The sequence below is a fragment of the Mobula birostris genome, chromosome 3 (assembly GCF_030028105.1).
Source record: "Mobula birostris isolate sMobBir1 chromosome 3, sMobBir1.hap1, whole genome shotgun sequence".
NCBI lineage: Eukaryota > Metazoa > Chordata > Chondrichthyes > Myliobatiformes > Myliobatidae > Mobula > Mobula birostris.
In genome coordinates this window covers 175,291,053-175,317,215 of record NC_092372.1, presented here as the reverse complement: position 1 = coordinate 175,317,215, position 26,163 = coordinate 175,291,053, and the positions used below count along the sequence as shown (strand labels likewise).

The window sequence follows — 26,163 nt, the reverse complement described above, 5'->3', positions numbered from 1 at the left end:
AACTAAACTAATCCCTTCTGCATATACAATGTCCTTATCCTTCCATTTCCCTCACAATAATGTGCCTATCCAAACGACTCTTAAAAGTCCCTAATGTATCTGCCTCTACCACCACCCCAGGCAGCACCTTCCAAGCACCCACCACTAATGAAAAACAATTGCCCCTTGCATCTCCTTTGAACTTGCCCCTCTCACCTTAAATGCATGCCATATGGTATTTAACATTTCAACCTGAGGAAAAAGATACTGACTGTCTACTCTATTATCTCATAATCCTGTAATCCTCCATCAGATTTCCCCTCAGCCTCTGTTGCCCCAGAGAAAACAATGCAAGTTTGTCCATCCTCTTGTTATAGCACGTCATCTAATTCAGGCAGCATCCTGGTGAACCTTTTCTGCACTCTCTCCAAAGCCTCAGTAGCCTTTCTATTATAGGGTGACTGGAACTGTATGCAATACACCAGATGAGACCTAACTAGAGTTTTATAAAGCTGCAATGTTAACTTCCTGATGTTTGAACTCAGTGCCTCAACAAATAAAGGCAAACATGCCAAATGCCTTCCTGACTATTCTATCAACCTGTGTAGCCACTTTCAGGGAGATGAGAACTTGGACCCCAAGATCCCTCTGCTCATCAACACTGTTAAGGGTCTTAACAGTGTACTGTTTCTTTACATTTGACCTGCCAAAGTGCAACACTTGACAGTTGGCGGGGTTGAACTCCACCTGCCATTTCTCTGCCTATATCTGCAACTGATGTATTCTTTGCCAGTTTTCAGTGCTATCCACAACACCACCAGTCTTCATATCATCTGCAAACTTACTAACCCACCCATCTACATTTTCATCCAGGTCATTTATATACATTATAAACAGCAGAGGTCCCAGTACAAGTTTCCCCCATTATCCGAAGGTAGAGCATTCCTCTGAAACAGTTCGTAAGCCGGAATGTTGTAAAGTGAATAAGCAATTACTATTTATTAATATGGGAAAAAGTTTTGAGCATTCCCAGACCCAAAAAATAACCTACAAAATCATGCCAAATAACACATAAAACCTAAAATAACAGTAACATATAGTAAAAGCAGGAATGATATGATAAATACACAGCCTATATAAAGTAGAAATACTTTTCTGCAGCACCGTCTAGCGCAGCGAAAATCTCACAGAAGTGCTCTTGGTGTCGTAGTGGATCGACCCGATGCAAAGACAACAGTACTACAAATACACTAACACATGCAATTCTTTCTCAGACTTTTACTCTATTCGTAGCATGCTATGGGGGAAGTTACAGACTGACCTCCCAAAGAGCCAGTCCAGACACTGCCCCCAAATTACATAATTCTCCACAATTTATATCATTGATCATGTAGCAGGAAATCTTACGATTACAATTTTAAACAATATTAGAATCATTTCAGTCACATGCGAAGATACTATTAGATGTAAAATGATCATTGGTTAGTTGGTTATAATTATTTTAAGCCAAAGCTAGCCCATCAGTTCCTCACTTGGACCCCTTCCCCTTTTCTCTAGAACATTCTAACTCCTACACTATTCTTCCATTATTTAGCTATACCTTGAGATGCTTCTACATGATCAGATAATTCCTTATTTGAACCTTTGCCTATATTTAGAGAACAATGGCTAGTACGTCCTCTGTTGCTGGGTAAAGTTTCTTTCTGACTTGTCCCAAAGACTGTATTCATCACTAGCTAATCATTGTTCTTGGTCTATACCCTTATTTACCTATCCCTCTACTCCATCATTCCCCCCTTTAATCATTCCGTGATAACCAATTAAATGGGGGTCGAGAAGGGCATCATCAGTCTTTCCGTGAAAAGTCGACAGCCAGTATTTAGGCAGGTCATTATCACACAACAAGCAATGATTATAGCAATGAGAACAATCAGCCCATGCAGTAAATAAGACCCCCATGATCCTCCCAGTAACCATCCTAACCAGCCATTCCCTTTCCCTGGACCTTGCCTGAAATCATCCAATTGTTTCTTAATAGACTGAATGGCATGGATCACATTGTATGATTCATCAGTAACATGGGTGATACATTTGTCTCCGACTATGGCGCATAACACCCCCACCCCCACTCCCGGGCTGGGCTATGGTTTCTGCCGAACTCCCTAGAGAGAGAGTGCTCAGAAACCCATAGCCCAGAGTAACAGGATTCCTCCAGTCAGCCCAGAATTCCTTACTCATGGCTCGAGCTGTCAGTTGCCGTCGAACGTGGGCAACCTGAGGGCAGGGAACAGAATGTGGTCCAATCGTTCCTACTGCAAGGAGGGTAGGCAGAGTGGTGGTAGCTGTAGTATAGGTACCGTTGAACAATAACATGTATCCTGCCTTGGCCCGGTAACAGATATTTTTGTAATTCTCTATTTTATCAGACCACAAGTGCCTCTGTGGATACAGGGAGGAGTATTCAAAAGTCCCTGAACCTGCCGACACATGAGTCCCATTGCAATATCCACATACATGCTGAATTCCCTTTAAAGAGGGGCACGCATTGTTCGTAGGTACATTCGCAAGAGAATATTCCCTGGTTTATCCTACATCGGCGGTCCGGACAATGTTTCTTCAGGCTAGGTATCTCCCGGGGAACCCTGGCAAAAATGCATCCCTCTCCCTCCCCCGCAAAACAGAAGGGATAATCCCCGAGACCCTCGCCAGTAGTTTCGCTGTCTACTCTCCTAATACACCTACCCCCTTACATTCTGCCCCTGATGTATCCTCCACTATTAGGTCATGTTCCACCCAATTTAGCCCTGATGGGTTAGCAACAAACAATGCTTCTGCAGATTGTACCGAAGGATAACATGCAGTACGGTTACCATACAAACACATATGGGTCTTATAAAATAAATTGTCCCCCAGGCTTAATACCGCGGAGGTAGTTATAACAGTGAAAAGTCCAATAATAGTCTTTAGTTCACCTGCGGAGCCCCTCATTTACAATCACTCAGGTGGATCCAGCGGCTGTGCCCTTGAACCTTAACGGCCATTGGTGCTTGCAATAGTATCTGGAATGGCCCTTTCCACCGGGGTCCAAGCTTGGAATGCTCCCAATCCCTGATCAGTACCAAATCTCCAATTTTCAACTTCGGCCACTCCATTCCTTGCCCTCCTGAATCCTTGAGGGCATTCTGTACCTGGGAGTGAAGAAACTTTAGAGAGGATGTTAGTTGGCAAAAGTACTTCTGCAATTCATCCCCCATGATATTTAGATCAATTTGGGTGGGAGGCTGCATGTCAGCGTCCCATGGGGTCCTTCCAGGATGCCCATAAACAATTGCAGCTGTAGATACCCCTGTAGTGGTATGCAGGGTAATTCTCATATGGTATAAAGCCAGTGGAAGGACCTTCAGCCAACCCAGTCCGGTTTCGGATATTAACTTAGACAGCTTGTTTATCAGGGTGCTGTTGGCCCTTTCCACTAATCCTGCAGCCTTTGGGTGGTAAGCACAATGAAACTGCGGTTCGATGCGCAGCACCTCACATAGTTCTTTATTTATATTTCCTACAAAGTGAGGGCTATTATCCGAACTTATTTGTCTGGGCACTCCGACTCTCGGTATAATCTATGTATGCAACAACCTTACCACTGTGGAAGCTTTATTATTGGTGGTCGGAAAGGCTTCAATCCATTTACTGAACACACCTACAATCACTAAACAATACTTATAACAGTGTACATGCGGTAGTTCGATAAAATCAAGCTGAATACATTCAATAGGACCACCTGGCAAGGGTTTTTTTCCTGGGGCACACTTTACTCCCTTTCCTGCATTTGTCTTTTGGCAAATCAAACAGGATAGTATTTTTGCTATGGCAGCCTCCTCCAGCCTGGGGTGCCACCATGTGCGGAGCAAAATATTACTCATCCCTCCCCCTTGCCAAGATGGGTGTTCGTATGCAAGCAATCGACAACATAGGCAACAATGCATCAGGAATACAAACTTGGCCAACTGGGGTATGCCAGAGGCCCGTGGACACCGAATGCGCACATCCGTGTGTCTTCCAGATTTGTTTTTCTGAATCGGGGTGTCCCCCTGGAGTTTTTGAACTGTAGCCCTGTCTGGAGTGCCCAGCACACGTGGTGATTTAGTCAAGGTGAAGGTCAATTGCTCTGCAGTGGAAACTATAATAGTTGCCCCCTGTGCAGCCTGCTTGGCTGCCAAATCGGCCCCGTTAATTCCTTTAGTCACTGCAGATTCATCTTTTAGATGAGCCAAACACTTAATAATGGCTAATTTTTTGGGGAGGAGTATGACCTAGAGGAGGTTCCTTACATACATGGATGGGGGTTCCGGAGGAGGTGAGAAACCCCTGTTGTGCTCAGAGCTGTCCAAAGTTGTGGGCCACCCCAAATGCATAGCGGGAATCTGTATAAACATTGGCCTTTCTGCTCTTGGCTAAAATGCAGGCGCGTGTGAGAGCAAAAGGTTCTGCCTTTTGGGCAGAAACTGGGAGCTGGAGAGCGCCACTTTCGAGCGTGTGGTCGTCGTCGACAACAACGTGGCCATAGAGGTGTTCCCTGGTCTCGGAGACGGTGAAACTGCCATCCTCGTACAGAGTGAGCTGTGCCCTGTGAATAGCTGCATCTGAGAGGTCGGGGCACAGTGAGGTGAGGAAATGGTTCCATAGCAGATGGTCATGAGGAGGCTCAGTCAACTCAACGGGTGCCATCTCTAAAAATGTAGCAGGGTTGACGGTATCACAGTATATATAAAGTAGGAATAATCTATGTACAGTGTAGTTTCACTTACCGGAATGGGGAAGACTCCAATAAATTGCAGTTTTGTCACAGTTAAACACTTGCTTATACAAATAAGCGCCTGATGCAATTGGCAACTGCCTCTGATCTGGGCCAACATTTACATGCCGGGCGGCACCTGATTAATTAGTTTGTTTATTTCGGCTTTTTTCTTAAAGATGTGCTGGGTGCGTTCCGGCTACCACTGCACCACTGCATGCTTTGTGGCAATGTATCAGTCTGTGGCCTGGAGGTTGGGGACCAGTGTTTAAACTATGAAGCCGCCTTCACCTTAGAAACCGATCAAACCACCCATGACTACCTTTAAATTCCACTTTCGCAATGCTTTCATCACCATCGTCCAGTGCTTTCTGTTTCAGCTTATTGAAAAGACCGACTGATTTCTCCTTAAGTATAAGAAAACTTAACGGAACACAACGCTTTGTACACCCATCAATCCACTCAAGCAATAGACTTTCCATTTTATCCGTTATTGGATATCGACTAAGAGAGACCACTTTGCTACGAGCAGAACCAAGAGTAACATCGGCAGCTTTCAAGATTCTCTCTCTCTCTCTGCATATAAATAGTGCGAGTGGTGGACGCAGGCAAGTTCAACACGCAGACGATGTCCTTACTTTGTTCACCACGATCGAAACGCCTAATTATGTCTGGTTTTACGCTAAGTGTAATACTCTTACGAGCTCTTTCAGGCTTTTCCGATACCTTAGAACTCATCTTGCTAACAGATGCACAAAATAAATCGAGATAAAACACGTGTTTAAGCAATTCTGGCTAGAAGCAGTTCCAGGGGAGGATGTTGGCTGTTCGGGCGCGCGCTGCCTTTTTTTGTAACTGTGAAAACACCTGTTCGTGAAAAAAGGTAACTAATGTAGGTCTTTCGTAACAGTGAGGTGTGGTAAGGCAAACGTTCAGAAAACAGGGGCCACCTGTACATGTCCCTGCCAAACACCATTAATCACAGGCCTCCAGCTAGAATAAGGCCCTTTGATCACTGCCCTCTGCTTTCTATGGGTAAGCCAGTCTTGAATCAAAATGGCTAATTCACTATGGATCTTAATCTTCTGAAGGAACCTTCTCAAATGCCTTTCTGAAATTCATGCAGACAACATCCACAGCTCTACCTTCATAAATCATCCTCATTACGTTGCCAAAAAAACTCAGTCAAATTAGTAAAACATGACTTACTCGGTACAAAGCTGTACTGGCTCTTCTTAATTAAGCCATGGTTTTCCAAATGCTCATAAATCCTACCCCAAAGAATTCTCTCCAGTAACTTCCCAACCACTGGTGTGAGACTCACTGGTGTATAGTTCCTACAATTATTCCAGGTACCCTTCTTGGATAATGGAACAACATTATCTACTCCCTAGTCCTCTGGGACCTCACTTGTAGCTAGACAAGACATGAAGACATTGAATAAAGTTCTAGCAATTTCATCTCTTGCATCTCTCTCTATAATTTCTGGTGACCTACTTAATGCTCTTTAGGAGACCTCCTCGTTGACCTCAGTGCCCTAACATATTAATACCCTTGGCACTGATCTCCCTATCCTCCACTTTAATTAAAATTGAAACAAATTTCAGAATAAGAAGCATATAAGGGTAGAAATACCTAGAAGTGTCTGTGCTTTTGGGGTCCCTCAGTAGTCAGTGATTCACTTTCACTTCTAATCTAGTCCACTGCATTTGGTGTTCACAATGTAGCTTCCTCTGCATTGGAGAAAACAAATGCAGATTGGATGATTGATTTACAGTGCATCTACATTCAATCTGAAGAAATAATCCTTCTGGTTGCCTACCAATTTAATTCAGCATCTCACTCCCACTCCCACACCCACTCTGACCTTTCTGGCTCTTGCCTCCAGCACTGATACAGCAAATCCTGACGTAAGCCTGATCAGTAATGCCTTGTGCCTGGGCACATTGCCACCTGCTGAACCCAATATATGGATTTTCCAACTTTAGATAACTCACTCTTCTGTTCATATGTGAACTGGCCACTTATGCCTGTCATCCCTCTTTGTCCTTTTTCTTTCATTGATATAGTCATGTCCCAGTTGGCCATTGACAACACATTATATAAGAAAGGACCATAATCTGACTTTAACTGTCCCTTCAACACATTATTCCACCCATTGCCCAAGCCACCTTCTCTGCTCACTAGACTAATTTTACTCGCAAACAACAGGAATTCTGCAGGTGCTGGAAATTCAAGCAACACACATCAAAGTTGCTGGTGAACACAGCAGGCCAGGAAGCATCTGTAGGAAGAGGTGCAGTCGATGTAGCTATCTGGACTATTCCTCTTCTCATCCTGTCTCTTGCAAAAACGCCATCCCCTTCTTGCAATTCCTCCGTCTCCGCCACATCTGCTCTCAGGATGAGGCTTTTCATTCTAGGACAAGGGAGATGTCCTCCTTTTTTAAAGAAAGGGGCTTCCCTTCCTCCACTATCAACTCTGCTCTTAAACGCATCTCCCCCATTTCACGTACATCTGCTCTCACTCCATCCTCCCGCCACCCCACTAGGAATAGGGTTCCCCTAGTCCTCACCTACCACCCCACCAGCCTCTGGGTCCAACGTATTATTCTCCGTAACTTCCGCCACCTCCAACGGGATCCCACCACTAAGCACATCTTTCCCCCTCCCCCACTCTCTCTGCATTCCGCAGGGATCGCTCCCTACACGACTCCCTTGTCCATTCGTCCCCCCCATCCCTCCCCACTGATCTTCCTCCTGGCACTTATCCGTGTCAGCGGAACAAGTGCTACACATGCCCTTACACTTCCTCCCTTACCACCATTCAGGGCCCCAAACAGTCCTTCCAGGTGAGGCAACACTTCACCTGTGAGTCGACTGGGGTAATATACTGCGTCCGGTGCTCCCGATGTGGCCTTTTATATATTGGCGAGACCCGACGCAGACTGGGAGACCGCTTTGCTGAACATCTACGCTCTGTCCGCCAGAGAAAGCAGGATCTCCCAGTGGCCACACATTTTAATTCCACATCCCATTCCCATTCTGACATGTCTATCCACGGCCTCCTCTACTGTAAAGATGAAGCCACACTCAGGTTGGAGGAACAACACCTTATATTCCGTCTGGGTAGCCTCCAACCTGATGGCATGAACATCGACTTCTCTAACTTCCGCTAGGCCCCACCTCCCCCTCGTACCCCATCTGTTACTTATTTTTATGCACACATTCTTTCTCTCACTCTCCTTTTTGTCCCTCGGAATATACCTCTTGCCCATCCTCTGGGTCCCCCCCCACCCTTGTCTTTCTTCCCGGACCTCCTGTCCCATGATCCTCTCGTATCCCCTTTTGCCTATCACCTGTCCAGCTCTTGGCTCCATCCCTCCCCCTCCTGTCTTCTCCTATCATTTTGGATCTCCCCCTCCCCCTCCAACTTTCAAGTCCCTTACTAACTCTTCCTTCAGTTAGTCCTGATGAAGGGTCTCGGCCTGAAACGTCGACTGCACCTCTTCCTACAGATGCTGCCTGGCCTGCTGCGTTCACCAGCAACTTTGATGTGTGTTGCTAGACTAATTTTACTGGGGTTTTCTCCCCTCCGTTTTGGACAATCGCAAACTTCAAGCTATTTTTGTTTCCACAAATGCTACCTGGCATCTTGAATTTTCCAATATTTTCTGTTTTTATATCCTGTATCAGTTATTCAGCATCAGATATAAAATTATCTGAATATTTTCAGGATAGTTGGTGGCAAAAGGGAGATTTAAAAGAAGAAACAAAATAAAATTAAAGTTGCCACTGTTGAAATAAGGCTCCTGTGACAGCTTCTTTCTTCTAGTGTCATTGATGAGATGTTTGAACTATGTGTAAACTGTGCTTGTTGGGTCTCAACACCTCTCTCTGTAACTGGATCTGGGCGACTTGATAGAAAGGGCACAGTTAATCCATGTTGGCAGAAACATCTTTAGCTCCATCGCACTGAGTACCAGAGCCCCTCAGGGCTGCATGCTCAGCCTGCTGCTGTTCACACTGCTGACGCATGACTGCACTGTTAGATCCCCTTCAAACTGAATTATCAAGTTTGCTGATGACACAGCAGTGCTTTGCCTCACCAGCCACAACAATGATGAGAAAGGAGGTGAGTGGCTGGTAGAATGGTGCAAGCACGACAGCTTGAGTTCTCATTGTGCTCAAGACCCAAGAGGTGATAGTGGACTAAGCAAAGGTGTGGGCTGACTACCCTTCACTGCAGGTACGCGGTTGATCTGTTGAGAAAAGTGAGGAGCACCAAGTTTCTGGGAGTGCAGATAATGGACAATCTCAGTTGGTTCCTTGGCACCATCTCTTCGGTCAGGAAAGCACAGAATGGTTTCCACTTCCTGGGGAGATTGAGGCGAGTGAAGCTCCCCCACTCACGGTCTAATGAAATTTGACAGGAGCACCATCAAGTGTCCTGACTAGCTACATCACTGTTTCGTACAGGAATAGTAAAGCATTTGACTGCAAGTCCCAACAAAGGATTGCGAGGACTGCAGTGATGATCATTGGGGTCTCTTCCATTTATCAGACATTCTTTAGCCAGATGGTGGTGAATCTGTAGAATTCGTCGACACAAGCAGCTCTGGAAACCAGGCCATTGGGTTTATTTAAGGCGGAAGTTGATAGGTTCTTGATTAGTCGGGACGTGAAAGGTTACAGGGTGAAGGCAGGAAAATGGGGTTGAGAGAGAAATGGATCAGCCATGACAAAATGGTGGAGCAGACTTGATGAGCCGAATGGCCTAATTCTGGTCTTAATGTTTTAACAGGAGCACTGCATACGCAGGGCCCTTAGCATTCTCAGTGATCTGTCCATCTGTCTCCTTGACATGCTACTATCAGGCAGAAGGTACTTTAGCATGTAGTCAAAAACTGTTAGGATGGGAACAGCTTTTCCCTGCCCCCTCCCAGGCCGTAAGACTTACAGATCTCATCATGTATGAAGTTCCAATAGCATTACAGGTTTCCCCCGCCATCCGAAGGTAGAGCGTTCCTATGAAACGGTTCGTAAGCCGAAATGTTGTAAAGCAAAGAAGTAATTACCATTTATTTATATGGGAAGATTTTGTGAGCGCTCGCAGACCCAAAAATAACCTACCAAATCATGCCAAATAACACATAAAACCTAAAATAACAGTAACATGTAGTAAAAGCAGGAATGATATGATAAATATACAGCCAATATAAAGTAGAAATACTTTTCCACAATCATTACTGAACTGTTCTCCGTAGTGAAAATTTCACGCAAGCACTGTTGGCATAAGCACGCTCTCCAGTAACCTTTAAGCTATGAAGCTGCCAAATCATACCAAATAACACGTAAAAATACACAGCCTATATAAAGTAGAAATAATGTATGTACAGTGTAGTATCACGGGAATCGGGAAGAGAGTGAGCACACTGATGATGGTGTGTTAGACTGAGTCGTCGCAGGCTAGGGTGGTGCAGTGGCCCCTACCCTCCAGGCCGCTGAGCGATACATTGCCGCGAAGAACGCAGGAGTCCAGCGGTAGCCGGGAGGCACACAGCACATCTTTAAGGAAAAAACTGAAACAAACATGCTAATTAATTAGGTGCCGCCCGTAATTGTCGGCCCAGATCAGTGCCGATTTCCCATTGAGTCATCTCTGATCTGGGCCGACAATTATGTGTCGGTGACACCTAATTAATTAGCATGTTTATTTCGGCTTTTTTCTTAAAGATGTGATGTGTGCCTCCCGGCTACCTTTGCATTCTCCGCGAATTGGTATCTCTCCGTGGTCTGGAGGTTGGGGTGTTGGGACACTGGGGTGTCATCTCGTCGCCTGTTTCCATTAGAGCAGGCAGCTCATCTTCTTCTATCTCTGCCCACCTCGATGTCGAAGGTCGAGGTTCGTCGTCTGCTGTGGCTGATGTGGAAGGCTTGCTTGACTGCTGAGCCTCACGCATTTTTCTATCACACAGTTCTTTAAAAAGGACTCAAACCATCCTGCAAATATCCCCTAAACCGACCTACCCTTTCAAAATTAAAGTCGTACTTTATCATTATTCATTCTGTTTCGATTGTTATCCTTTTTTCTTCCAATTGCATCAGCTCTTCATCTGTCAGTTCTTGGTGATGGGATGCCAAAACCTCTTCAACATCGTCGTCGTCGTCAACTTCCACAAGCCAAACTCACGTTGTCCTTACTTCATTCACCACGATCAAAACGCTTAGATATGTCTAGTTTTACCGTAAGTGTAACACCCTTACGAGCTCTTTCAGGCTTTTCCGATACCATAGAACTCATCTTGCAAATGGCTGCTCACAGTCACGTGTTAAAGCAATGCCGTTCCGAATCCGAGGGAGAGCGGCTGCTCGGGGTGCGCTGCCTTTTATCGCGCACTGAATTTTTTTTTCGTAACAGTGAAAACACCTTCTGAAAGCGAAAACAGGGTACTAATGTAGGTCTTTCGTAACAGTGAGGTTTCATAAAGCGAACGTTCGAAAAGCGGGGGACACCTGTATACTGTTTACTTTTTAAACCTGTGTTGCAAATGCACTTGTTATTTGTTAAAATTTCTTAGTGAATGATATGTACTGTGTTGTGCACCTTGGTCTGGAGGAATGTTGTTTCCTTTGGTGGTATACTTGTGTAGTATGGTTGAATGGCAATGAACTTGAACTTTTGACGCAAGGTGTGAAAGGATCAGAGATAGTTCTAGGCTCAACCGGCATGTTAACAAAGCAATATTTGTGTGCCAACTAAAATTCAGTTTTTGTAGTGGATTTCACAGTCCTGAATTTTTGTTGCAACTTGTATTATTTGTGTAAAAGCAGATTGAAACAAATGGAGTGAGCAAGAAACGTAATCCTCTAAGAATAGATTACCGGGGGAGTAGTGAAGTCGGGCAGTCTGTGGAGTTTATGCGGCTTTTGGATATACACGTGAATATGAAGAGAATGGAGGGATATGGACGATAAAAGGAGAAGAACATTTAGTATAAACTTTCTTTCTCACTTTTATTTATTATTTTCTCCAAAATGTGAGAAGAATTCAATAATGATGCACTTGATTGCTTTCAAGCACTGAACTGAAGAGGTTGCTATGGTAATAGCGACAAAGCAAATCAGTGGGGCAAGAACGCAAATAGGAAATGGATTTCATTTTTTCTTCTGATTTTCAAGTGTTGTGCACCACAGGTCCAACTTGCAGTGTGTTAATAGTATGAAGTTTGACTAAGTGTGAGCAATAAAAAAAAAACTAAATGTAAGGGATTCTGCAGATGCTTGAAATTCAGAGTAACACACGCAAAATGCTGGAAGAACTCAGCAAGTCAGGCAGCATCTTTGGAAGGAATAAATAATTAATGTTTTGGACCAAGACCCTTTAGGAACTATTAAAAAAAACCCTATTATTTTTGAACTAGCTGGCATGCATTTGTGAAACAATTGGAGCTTCTTCAGCATGATGAAATGACAATTGTTAGTGTTATCATTACTAATTTCTTGATTCGAGGGAGGTTGCAGTGATCTTCCAAAGATCTGCCCACGACAGACCAAGGCTGATTGTGAAGTCAGCCTCTGATCTATTGCTGGTAATCAAATCATGGTTAGAACTGCAGCCAGTATTCCATCTGAGAAGATTGGTTTGAAACAAAGCTATGTCAAAATATTGTTCATGTAAGAGAAGGATGAGTTCATAAATGACTATGACTAATCACCCTACAAAATTAAGAACACCTTTGGTATTGTGAATTTTTGGGGCCCTGAGCTCAGATCCCAGGTGATCAGTGCAATGGTGATGCACACCACAGGAAACAACTTAAACTGCCCTAGAGGAAGTGGTTGATATACCCACCTGCAAGACAGTGACATGTTGAGATAGTTACTATTGATAATCACCTGAAAAAGAGTTGCATGGTGCTTATAGTAATGAGTGCTTCTGCCTCAGAGCTGTAGGGCCCAGAGTTCAATTCTAGCCTTGGGTACTATCCATCTGGACTTTGCACCTTATCTGGGTGATCATGTATGTTCCTGCTGGGCTGTTTAGTTTACTCCCGCATCCTAGAAATCATGGTCAGTTGATAAGAAAATTGTTGATAAGAGTAAGTTACTCCTCGGTGTAAGTGAGTGGCAAAACATCAAAGGGGAATAGGAGAGAGAATAAGCTGCAGAGCTACAGGAAAATAAGGGGATAGACACTATAACTGATGGGATTGTTCTGCCGTGAGCCGGTGTAGATCTGATGGGCTTACTAGCCTTTCATCTTTCTCATCATAACAAAGTAAGTAAACTGCTGCTTAGTTTGTGAATTAAACACAACAATGTGCAAGTATTTGGAAGTCAGATGTATTCCCTGCCTGAATGACCATGTTTTCAATAGGACTGGGTTGTTAGAGTTGGATCCTGTTTAGTTCTTCACACCCATATGGCTGATTTCACAGGCAACTGTTTTCACCTGTTCTACAGACTTTAGTGTACTTCTTGAAACCACATTCATTGGTTTGTACCATTTGTTTACTTGAAAATTTATATAGTTAGAAATGATCGCTGCCATGGAGCCATAAGTAGCTAGCCATCTGGACACAAGCTGGGGTCTGATCAGCCGCGGCTGGGTCACCTGGAGGAGGTTGTATGATGTTGAAGGACCCGAAACACCTGATGATTCCAGGAATATCACTAAAGATGTGTCCAGAAGCATCAATAGATGTATGTACACAGCTGTCAGATTATTTTGTTCCTTAATGTAAATTCCTAGCGAGATATGTCCGGAACTATGGGCTTTACAGAGTTCAAAGAACTGTGGACAGTACTGAGCAGCTGGCGGCAGAACTTTGCTTCTTTTGACAGGGACAGGAGTGGAACGGTGGAGCCCCATGAGCTACAGCAAGCTATTTCTACCATGGGTAAGTCATTGATATGATAATTTAATAATTTCTCCACTAATCTCCATATACTGCCAGAACAATTGCTCTGACGTACAAAAAAGTTAAAATATTAATGATATCCTTAGCCCTTCAATTTATAAGTGATAACAAAGTCTCTGCATGGCAAGTGATTTTAAATACAGAATTACTGCATGTGGCAGCAATTAACTGAGTGGGGAAAGAGAAAATTCGGCGGCACTGACCTTGTTACTTTTTGTTAAAGATGAAACTGCAGTACAATATGTAACTTGGTCTGCAATTAAAGGAACCCATTGGCATCACTAATGTGCTTCAGGAAAGGAAATCTGCCATCTCAAGCTGGATTAGCCTGCACAGTTTTAATTTCCCTTGTTTTTTTAAAAAAAATATACAATGCCTTGTAAAAATATTTAGCCTTTGTTCACATAAATGAGTATTACAACCAGGGATTTTGATCAATTTCATTGAATTTTTATTTGTGAATCACATACTCCCTTTTCCACAGTAGAGCCCAAAACACAGGGAAAAATGTAAAGCATAAAAAAACTAAATATTCAAAAACTGAAATGTCAGCACTTCAAAAGTATTCATCCCTCCCTTGCTCAGTACTCAGTTGCACTACCTCTTGCAACTATTACAGTCAGTAGACTTTTTGGATAAGTCTCTATTAGCTTTGCACAATGTGATGGAGCAAGATTTGCCCATTCCTCCTTGCAAAATTACTCAAGCTATGCCAGGTTATTTGGGGAGCAGTGATGGACAGTAGTCTTGAGGTCTTGCCAGAAATGTTCGATCAGTTTAAGATCAGGACTCTGACTGGGCCACTCGAGGACATCAATTTTCTGCATTTGAAGCCACTCCATGGTTGCTCTAAAAAGTGTGTTTTGGGTTGTGGTCCTGCTGAAAGACTAACTTCCTCCCCAGTTTAAGCTTTCTGACAGAGGCCAGCAGGTTCTTATCCAGGATGTCTCTTATTTAGCAACACTCCCATCAATCCTGACCAGATTTCCAGTCCCTACTGCTGAAAAGCATCTCCACAGCATACGTTACAGTAGGGATCTCTAGCATACTTTACAGTAGGGATGGTGTTAGCTGGCTGATGTGCAGTATTAGGTTTATGCCGCAGAACTGATGCCTTAAAATGTTCCACTTTAGTCTTATCCAACCACAAGACCTTCTTCCACATTGTTACAGTTTCTTCTAAGTAAAGCTTTGTCTGTTTTTATGGGCAAGAATATGCTTTTTTTTTTAGCCAGGGCTTCTTCCTTGCCACTCTTCCTTAAATATCCTTTTAGTGCAAGGCCTTAGTCCAGGGGTCCTAACCTGAGTTCCATGGGCTCATTCCTGGGATAAGAAAGAGGATTTTAATATTCACTCGCAAACAGTACAGTGCTGTAGCTGGGTAGGGATGTTGCCTGTCAATACTGGAGACCAGGGTACAATCCTAACCTTGGATGTGTATGGAGTTTGCATGTTTTCTGTGACCATGAGAGCTTCATCCAAGTATTCTGGTTTCCTCCCATGTCTCAAAAATATACAGGTTGGTAGGTTAATTGGCACTGTAAATTGTTCGTACTGAGTGGCAGAGTCTCGGGGCGAGTTGTTAAGAAGTCCAGTTCAGTAGTTTATCGATGAATGGCAGGGCAGATGGTGGAGCAACTGTATGACCTTGGTCATAACAAGCACTAGGCTTCAAGCCGCAGTGTTGCCTGTTTGCAGGGGTTCAAGGAGAGGGGCATTAGAGTTGGTGCCTGAGGCAGTGTGGTGCGGCGTCCATGCTGGCCGTGTCAGTGCTGCCCTCCAGTGTTCAAACAGCAGAAGACACACTATATTGTGTTCGACTGCAGACTGCTGCAACATTCATGGACCCAGAGACTTGGACTATATTATTTTGTGTGACCCTATCTTGTACGTGCTTGGTATCTTTTATATGTTTTGTGCTGTGTTTGACTGTTGGTGTGTTTTACACCTTGATCCTGGAGTAATGCTCTTTCATTTGGTTGTATTCGTGTATAGTTAAATGACAATTAAACTTGAACTTGGAAAAAAAATTTTAAATGCTTAGGGAAATTCTCCCTAAAATCTTTTTGAATTTATTACTGGTTAGAAATTGCACTGTAATATACTAAGGTATATTTTATTATTTTATTTTCAGCAAACCATATTTTTAAAAAAAGTTGAATTATCCAGCTCTTATACACTGTGCAAGCAGTGCTGCCTCATATATGTCTATCCACGGCACTATGTAAATAATGTAACATTTTAAAGATTTTTTTTTCTCTTTCATTGTATTGAATAGGATACAGATTATCTCCGCAAGGTTTGAATGGAATAATAAAGAGATATAGTACCCATGGGAAGATTTCATTTGACGACTATGTGGCCTGTTGTGTGAAACTCAGGGCTCTGACTGGTATGCATTTTCTTCTTTTGTTAATTTTAGCACATTGTTATTGCCAAAGTCATTCAATATGCTTTACAATCTTTTTCATAGTGAAACCTCTTAATATTGGTTAATTGTACAAATAATTGCTTTTGATTTTATGCAGTGGAATAGAAACCACACACAGAATAGCACTCTTTTCATTCCTGTGTATTGATGTAATACTGCTCAGAAAATACACAGTAATTTAGTACCGCAAACATGAGGAATTCTGCAGGTGCTGGAAATTCAAGCAACACACATCAAACTTGCTGGTGAACGCAGCAGTGAAGGTTCACCAGTAATTTAGTACCTGTAGTTTTCAGGTACATTTCTTTAACTATGTTACCCATTTTGGGGATTTGCTATAAAAACAGGTATTTTAAGCCCTCCCTGGATGTCTTGAGAATATTTAATTTTTCTGTAAGTTGGGATGATCTTTTCCTTGTAAACTTCTCAGTACAAACCATTGCATTCTCCTATATCTACTTTGTAAACCCTTGAGCTCCTGACTTTGATACTTGCTTTGTAGTGAAGCAGAGTAAATAGTGGTTTGTACTTCAGCTGGCACTTTCAACAGCAGAGATTTTTTTGCACTGTCTCAAGTTAATACAGTAAATTTTGTAAATGTTGATGACATTTCATTTTGATCAAGACCTTTTATGTTACCAAAGATTGCACACATTGAATCTCCATTAGTTAATATTCGAATATTAAATGTGATTGCTTGTTTGTTTTAAGGAGAAATCATGTTTAGAGTAATTTTACATGTTTTAATTGATCATAATTTTTCATATTAGATCAATGGTCATAATGCCTTATACGGCCACAATGTTTTCACTTCTTTCCTATTTCCGGCAAAAAAATAAATACTCTGAGCTGAAAAATAAATTACAAAGATTTTTCCTTGAATGGAAATTGAATGTTAAAAGATTATAAAGCTTTATTTTTTTTCTGCTGGTACCTCAATAGTAATGTGTGTCACTGGAAACTGAAAGGTGAACAATAGTTTTAAGGGCATAAAGTACATGCAATGGTTTTTGATATTGTCATAATCATCCTTTTCTAGATGATTCCATAATGCTATCTCAGTCACAATATTTATTTATCTATCTGTTATAAGACTAATGAATAGTTCATTGAGATATTTCATTTTGAAATTTTGGTTCAATTCCTGCCGCTGTCTATAAGGAAGTTGATGTTTTTCCTGTGACTGTGTGGGAATCCTCTGGTGCTCCAGGTTTTCTCCCACATTCCAAGCATGTATAAGTTAGGGTTAGTAAGTTATAGACAAAGTATTTTTACACTGGGGCATGTTTTAGCATGATGATACTTGCGGCTGCTCCCAGCACATCCCTGGACTATGTTGGTTATTGATGCAAAACATGTATTTCACTGTATGTTTTGATGTACAAATATAGCTTTATCTTTACCTTGAAACTACATTTCTTCGTATTTACACTGATTTTTAAAGCCTTTTTAAGAAATGTATAAACAAATAATTTAGTTTTCCGTATAATGAGATCAAGTTGTAGGATTAATTAGCCCCCTTGTGCTCGCCAATATTATTGATAGTCTTTATCCAGTAATGAACATCCGATGGAGAAAAAGTCAAGGAAGCACCATTATTATAGTTAGTTGTTTGTGCTTTAAATTTGAGTTTGTGTTTACATTGTGAGTATTTGCTTCGTGTTAGCAGGTGGCAATTACAAAGGATATGGATTTCAAAAGAGAGCTCTTTTAATTATTTCTAAATAAAGTTTAGGAACATGTTTCTAGTGTTAGTATGTTAATATAGTGGTTGATAGCTTCATTATCCATTTTGCAAATCTCCTATTTTCTTATTTAGTGTTGGTAATTTTAATCTGTGTGACATTTTTTTCATTGACAGATGTCTTCAGAAGAAGAGATGCTTCTCAGCAAGGAGTTGTCAATTTTGCCTACGATGATGTGAGTAAAGAATTACATTAATTTTAATATATGAATACATGCATGAAAACAGTGGGGAAGCAAAACTTGACTTATAAACTACAGTGCCTGAGAGAAATGAGTGTCAAAGTAGCATAGTGGTTAACATGACGCTATTCCAGCTTGGGGCATCGGAGTTCTGAGTTCAGTTCTGGTGCCGTTTGTAAGAAGTTTCTATGTGCTTCTCATCCCATGAGTGTGTGGTTTCCTCTGGGTGCTCCAGTTCAAATAAAATTTATTATCAAAATACATACATGTCACCCTGAGATTCATGTTCTTGTGGACAATCACAGTAAATACAAGAAACACAATAGAACCAATGAAAGACCACACCCAACTGGACGGACAATCGACTAACATGCAAAAGACAACAAACTGTGCAAATACAAAAAGAAAGGGAAAAGAGAAATAATTAATAAGAAAAATATATCAGGAAGATGAGATGAAGAGCCCTTGAAAGTGAGTCCGTATGCCGTGGGAATAGAACAGCTCAGTGATGGGGCGAGTTAAGTTATTGCCTCTGGTTCAAGAACCTGATGGTTGAGGTGTAATAACTGTTTCTGCACCTGGTGATGGGAGTCCTTGATGATGGATGTTGCTGTGACACTTATTGTAGTGTGTATCCACTACCTTTTGTTTGTTTTTCCATTCAAGGGCATTGGTGTTTCCATGTCAGGCTGTGATGCAGCCATTCAATATACTCCCACCACACACATATAGAAGTTTGTCAGTTTTAGATGACATGCCGAATCTTTGTAAACTTCTAAGGAGTGGCTCATGAACTTCCACTTTCCTCCACCTGAAGTCAATAATCAGCTCCTTGGTTTTGCTGACATTGAGTGAGAGCTGGTTGTTGTGGCACCGCTCAGCCAGATTTTCAATCTCTCATATTCCAAAGACATATTGGTTAGTAGGTTAATGGGTATTATAAATTGTCCTGTGATTAAGCTAAGTATAATGGGTGCAGCTCATTGGGCTGGAAGGACCTGTTTGCACTATATTTCTAAGTAAAATAAAATAAGATCATTTTCAGATAAATAACCAAGTAAGTTGGTTAAACTAGATTGTGCAGTGCATCTTTGAAGACATTTACGTCATCAGATACTAAAACTCAAATAGATATCAGTACAAGTGGGATATTTTGGACAGATGAGTTCAGCAAGGCAAAGCAGGAGACAAGTCAGTTTTCAAAAATTTTCATCTAATTTTAAAATTTAGATCTGCAAAATCAGTAGAAAGTATTACATTTTTGAAATGGAAATGTAAAAATAAAATATTAATTTTAACACGTTAGAGTGAAACTTGAAGCAAAACACTTGCCCTTCTATGGGGTTAACAGGCTTATTTAAAAAACTGTATTATGGCAGTTCTCTCTGCTGAAGTTGAAGTCAAAGTCCTGAAGTAAAGTATATCAGGAGCCAGTTATTAGCATATTGCTGCTCTGATACTGGAGTTGACCTTTAGTTGTTGCTAGCATTTGAGCTTTTCAGATTTCTAATTTTTGAGCATGTGTGCACTGAAGTCAGAGATACCTTGAGAGATAAACAGCTAATGATCAACGATCTCCTTTAGAACACGAGTCAGCAAGATTTGGCTCAATAACATTTTGCATTTATTGTTGGTTTATGATTAATTTGGTATAAACTTGCCACAGTTTTCCAATTAATTGTTTTATTATGAAAATGTCGTAATGAGGGGAAGTAACTGAGCTTCTGTTCAGCTGAAATTTTAGTCACCTAAGTTTTCAAAGCCATTTCTAAAATGTGAGATGGACAGAAAATTCACCTGCGGTAGATCTTTTCTTCGTGTGCATCTGATAAGAACTAGAAGCAGAATTAGGCTATTCTAACATGGCTGATTTATTATCCCTCTCAACCCCATTCTTCTGCCTTCTGCCTATAATCTTTCTTGGCCTGATTAATCAAGACCTATCAACCTCTGCCTTAAATAGATTCAATGACTTGGCCTGCGCATCTGTCTGTGGCAAAGAATTCCATGGATTCACCACCCTCTGGCTAAAGAAATTACTTCTCATCTCTGTTCTAAATGGACTTTCCTCAATTTTGAGACTGTGTCCTCTGGTCCTAGACTCCCCACTATCGGAAACATACTCTCCACATCCACTCTTTCCAAATCTTTCAATATTCAATAGGTTGCAATCAGATCCATGCCCCCCCCCATTCTTCTCAACTCCAGCAATTACAGGTCCAGAGCCATCTACAGCACCTCCTATGTTAACCCTTTCATTCCTGGGATCATTTTTGCGATCCTCTTCTGGACTCTCTCCAATACCAGCATATCCGTTTGCAGATAAATGGCCCAAAATTCTCAAAATACTCCAAGTACAGTCCAAAGAATGCCTAATAAAGCTTCAGCATTGCATCCTTACTTTCGTATTTTAGTCTGCTTGAAATGAATGCTAACATTGCATATTTTTTCCTTACCACCGACTCAACCTGCAAGTTGACCTTCAAGGAATCTTGCACAAAGACTCCCAAGTCCTTCTGCACCTCTGATTTTTGAATTTTCTTCTTATTTACAAAATAGTCCACGCCTTCATTCCTTCTGCCAGTGTGCATGACCATGCACTACCCTACATTATATTCTATCAGCCGCTTCTTTGTCCATTCTCCTAATCTGTCTAAGTACTCTGGAGCCAACCTGGTTCCTGTCCTTTCTTCGTATCATCGGAAAAAGTGCCTCTGCAATCAAGTTTTCTTAGCATTTGTGGGTAATATGATGATCAACTCAACTTTGAGACTTAAATCTCAACTCCCTGTCTCATCATGAAGCCTTTACTATTAATTTCTATCTATCCAATAAAAGCAGCTGAATTGTTGTAAAAACTGAATTTGCTCTCCTGGGGAGCTGGATGTTAGGAGGCTGTGATGGGCAAGCTTGTGGGATCCCTCCCCCCAACTAGTTACCCCATTACAGCATAATATCAAAGTACATGGAAGATGTAAACCATTTTCACTTGTCAGTAGTATATTTTAATGCAAGTATTTCATGTATAGTAAGTTGGAGGATTTTATGAATGTAGCAAAAGTCAAGAACGGACACGTTTTCTCACTGTAATAAACCAGCATATGTTAGTATGATAACTGATCTTAACAAGTACCTGTGTTGAACAGAGGTATCTGTTTGTTGCCTTAAAAAGAAACACGAATCAAACAGAATGAGAGGCTGTGAGTTTATTTCATTTTAAATAAAAACTCAGCTTCTCTTATGGCTTAAGTTTTGTTCATTTGGTATAGTCTTCACAGAAAAGATCAAGTTTTAATCCTATCTGTTGTACTATGTCATCACTTCTGTTGGGCTATTGGTATTGAAATTGGCAGGTTTTCTGCTCCTGTTTACTAACTAGGAACCTTTCCTGAAGTTGTGTTTGAATGGGACTTTTATTCCCCCCCAAATGATCAAATAAGTGCCAACACATGGGTGTAAACAGTCATTTATATGAGATAATTGAGTGCAGTGCAGAGAAGTCATGCCACCGAGGTCAAGCTCTCTTCTTGCTGCTGTCATCAGGAAGAAGGTACAGAACCCTCAGAACTCTCACCGCCAGGTTCAGGAACAGTTATTATCCCTCAACCATCATGCCCTTGAACCAAAGGGGATAACTTGAATCAATTTCATCTGCCTCATCACTGAACTATTACCACGACCTATGGACTTACTTTCAAGGACTCTTCATCTCACTTTCTCAAAATTCATTGCTTATTTATTTATTATATTTTTTCTCTCTTGCATGTGCACATTTTGTTGTCTTTGCACATTGGTGGTTTGTCCACCCTGTCAGATGTGGTCTTTCATCCATTATGGTTCTTGCATTTACTGAGTATGTCTGTAAGAAGACAAATCTCAGTGTCATATATGGTGACATGTATATACTTTGATAATAAATTTACCTTGAAAGGAAGAGGGATATAATTATTGTTTCATGCCAAATATAAATTGAATGTTTAGTGAATGTCACATTTTGTTTTCCAGTTCATTATGTGCACCATGTGTATTTAACTGAAAAAAGGACTGCAAAGGAACCTAAGCTTCACAAAAGAACCTGACCTCCACTTCTTGAGTGCCAGCCAAGCAGTCACAATGTTATGCAATGTTATACAAAATGTATAAAGAGAAAAGTGCATGAAAATAGATAATTATAGTATATGTTGGCTAATGATATAATGCTGCACCAGGTAACTGCTGTGAGATTAGTTATTACATATTAGTTATGGACACTGATCCTTTTTTTTTTACTGAATTCTACCAAATAGTGCTTAGTTTGATATTATACAATATGCAAGCTTATAAAACTATTAAAAATCTAGATTCCATTATGAATATAATCAAATTAAAATACTTGCACACACCTTTTGTGTTGTATGTGCTTTGTATTAGTTCAAGCAGGGAAACTGAAAGCATTTCAACAATTAACAAAAATCAGTTCTGCTTGAATCTGGATTCTTTGGAGTTCAGAAGAGTGAGAGGTGATTTCATTAAAATGTACCTGTTCCTGCAACAGCTTGACAGGGTAAGTATTGAGATGATTCTGAAGACATTTGTGCAAGATAAGCAGGTTGTTAGTTGGAAACTGAGGAGTGTAGAAATTTCTTCCTACAGACTGTGATCAATCTGTGGAAGTCTTCATCTCCAGAAGCTGTGGAGGCTAGATCATTGGAGGTATTTAAAGAGCGGATACTTATTGCAAGATCCTCAAAAGTGAGGGGCATGAGAAACCGGTGCAGCAGTTGAGAGCATTTTGTACTTGAAGGGCATGGTTACACCCTGCTGATCCAGTTCTCTTTTGCTTATTGAGATATAAAAAAATGCACGTCAGTGTTTCTGCATCAGGATAATTTGTGTGGTCTTTACTCTGCACATTCGAGATTGTTTAACATCATTTCCAGTACACAAGTGCAAAGGAGAGTGAAATAATTGTTACTCCAGATGCAATGCAGTGCAAAAAAACAGTATGATAAAGAACACAATAATAAAAAACAATAAATATAAATACATGTGATAGCTTATATACATTGATTGCATGTCCACAAAGTGCTGCCAGGCGCAGGGGTGTCTACATAAGGTGACTGACAGGAAATGATAAAGTAGTGGTCGTGTGGTGGGTTAGTGGGTGGATTTGTTGATCAACCTCATTGCTTGGGGAAAGTAACAGTTTTTGAGTCTGGTGGTCGTAGTGAGGAATATATGTATATTCTTGATGGCTGGTAGACTAGTGCAGGTGATGCAGTTTTGACTAACTGTTGTAGAGCCTGCCTGTCTGCTGCTTTGCAGTTTCCATACTATGCAGTGATGCAGCTTGTTAGGACGCTGTCTGTTGAGGGGTGATGTTGTGTCATCAGCGAATTTGACTGTGTGATTACTGGGGTATTTGGCTGTCCTGTCATGTATGAGCAGAGTGTACCACAATGGGCTCAGCACACAGCCCTGGGGGCACCCGTATTCAGGATGATGGGTTGTGCATACTGACTATCTGAGGTCTGTTGAATGCCAAAATAAAATCCAGTAACAGCATTGGGACGTAAGAGCTGTTTTAACAGTGTGTCAGGGCCAGATGCATGAAGGATACTATGCCAGCTGTCATAGAGGAGTTCTGTTGGTAAGCATATTGGTGCATGTCCAATGTGGCAGGAATAGAGTTTTTGATATGTCATTTACAACACTTCGTGATGAAGTGCCACTGAATGGTAGTCATTTAGTTCTAAAGGTGTAGAGTTAGTTGGTACAGGGATGATGGTGGCTGATTTGAAGCATGTGGGGACAGCAGCCTGGATGACTGAAGTTCTGAAGATGTCAGTGTGCTGGTAAGCACACTCCATGCTGTAGTTTGAAGTGTGCTTGGCTCTGTAGTAGTGAACCTGGATATTAATCAGCATGCTGTGGATTGGACCTCATCTCCAGGGTTGCAGCATATAATGAAGGCTGACATCACAGTGAGCATTGCCTTGCATATGAAATTTAAATCGACGCATTAACAAAGAAGTCGGTATCATTGAAATAGAGCTATGATATTGGGGTAATATATGCTACACAAACCAGAATATATTGGTGATGCTGTGACAGCAATTAATTTACTCACTGAGCTGGGGTTCTAAGTTAAATTCAGTTGACACATCCAAGGAAAAGGGCTAAGGTGGATTTTTTTCATCTTGTAAATTAAGTGTACAGCCAGGAAAGGAGAAAATAAATAAAGTATTTAAATTTGTTTCCAAATGGCAGCTGACTTTACAGATGGCTTTTTTTGCATCTATCCATGACTTTGAAGCACAGGTGACCTTTGTTAGACCTTATTGCCTGAACAGTGAGCCAAGGAAAGAATCTGTGAAAGATGCTTATTTAAAAAAAACCTGTGCCAATTCCCCACAGCCCTCACTTCACTAATTTTTTTTTTTAAAGATTCATCTTCCCTTACTATAAATACTATCAATGATCTAATTTTCTCAACCCTCTGCTTCTCCTAATGGCCTGTTATTTCTTGATTATATTTCTAACAAGTTTTAAGCTAACAGGCCTATAGTTACCATTTTTTTCTCTCACTTCTGGAGTCCCTTTGCAATTTTCCAGATTACTGGTAACCCCATGGAACTTGGTACATTTTGAAAAACTTCAACCATTGGTTCCGCCATCTCTGTAGCTTTGTTCTCTAGAACACTTGAAATAGGCCATGGGATCCTGCCCTTAGTTTAATTACCTTCCCTTCCCCCCCACCCCATGATAGGAATTGTGATCCATTCCTACATGTTATTGAAATTAGTCTGTCTGATCCTTTGGCATATTTGTTCTATACTGTGAAGACTGATGCAAAGCATTGATTAACTTGGCTGCCATTTTCCTGTTTCCTGTTGGTAATTTCCAAGTCTCTCCCTCTCTGGTGGGGGGAGGTACACTTGGCTACTACCTTTCCCTTTTTTTTATATCTGTAGAATAAAGATGTATAATCTTCAGCTGTCCATTTAATCACTTATAAAATTAATATAGTGCTGTTCATTTTCTTGGATGTCAGATGTTGCTTTAGATGGGTATAAAAACAATCCCAGGGGACAAATTTGAAAATAAAACCTAATCTCTTTATCCAAACTTCTATATATCCCCTTAATCATTAGCATATGTAGAGTTAAACAATAATGAAAAAGGCCCTTTGGCCCAACTGCTTCATTCTGACTAAGATTCCCATCCAAGCTGGGCTAATTTGTTCTCTGAATTAGAGGTTCTTAACCCAGAGGTCCATGGACCCCACCCCCTCTAATGGAGTTGGTCCATGGCGTAAGGTTGGGAACCCCTGCTCTGAACTAGTGGTTCCCAAAGCAGGTGATATTGCTCTCCTGAGGGGTGGTGCAAGTTTCTTAGGGACATTAAAGATGAAGTGGGGTTGTGGGGTCACTCAGTAGCAAGAGGGCAGCTGAGGGATCACAGACTTAATTTAAGAAATGATTACTTATTTAAGCATTTGATCCTCATTGCTTTATAATTGATTACAATGATCACGTAACCACCTCATCTCTTGTGAACCCACCCAACTCTTAGACCTTGCTCGAATGGTATTATAGTTGTTGAAAAGCAATGTGACATTTCTGTATTTGGCATTTGAGAAATCTGGACTGCAGAAATAGTTATTTCAGATCCTGGCCTGTCCCATGCACTATTACTGTTCACTACTGTAGTATAGTGTTAGTGTAAACTTCAGCTTGGTAATCCATAACAAAAATGGCAGAAGCAGTCCAAATGAAAAAGAAGTGTCAAGTATTTGAAATATGGATTAATACCAGTGCCAAGCAGCCAACAGCAGCCAATGTGTCTATTCGGTGAAAAAGTTTTTTTTTAATGAGACAATGAAACAGACCACATTCCTTGAACATTTGAAAAGAATACACTCTGATAAGGCAAACAAGAACTTGGCGTATCGTCAGTCACTTATGTGAAAACCTTCAGCATGTAAAACACTTCAAAACCTGTATGCCAACGTTTCACAACAAAGCAGTAATGGTTTTCATGCTTCATAAAACATTTCATTCTCACTGTTAAATCTGGAAAGCCCCATAGAAATGGAGAACTGATTCTGCCAGCAATAAGGGAGTTTCCAGG

General features: G+C 41.3%; 1 protein-coding gene across 1 annotated transcript in view; it reads left to right on the top strand.

Moving 5' to 3' along the window:
- LOC140195434 (sorcin-like) overlaps positions 1–22,432 on the top strand; it is a 45,818-nt gene extending 23,386 nt beyond the window's left edge. The window contains exons 5-8 of the mRNA XM_072253728.1: positions 13,526–13,673; positions 15,973–16,086; positions 17,987–18,045; positions 22,057–22,432. Of these exons, the coding sequence (XP_072109829.1) occupies positions 13,526–13,673; positions 15,973–16,086; positions 17,987–18,045; positions 22,057–22,083 (348 nt within the window). The 3' untranslated portion in view covers positions 22,084–22,432. The remainder of the gene's footprint in view (positions 1–13,525; positions 13,674–15,972; positions 16,087–17,986; positions 18,046–22,056) is intronic.
- Positions 22,433–26,163: the final 3,731 nt, after the last annotated feature.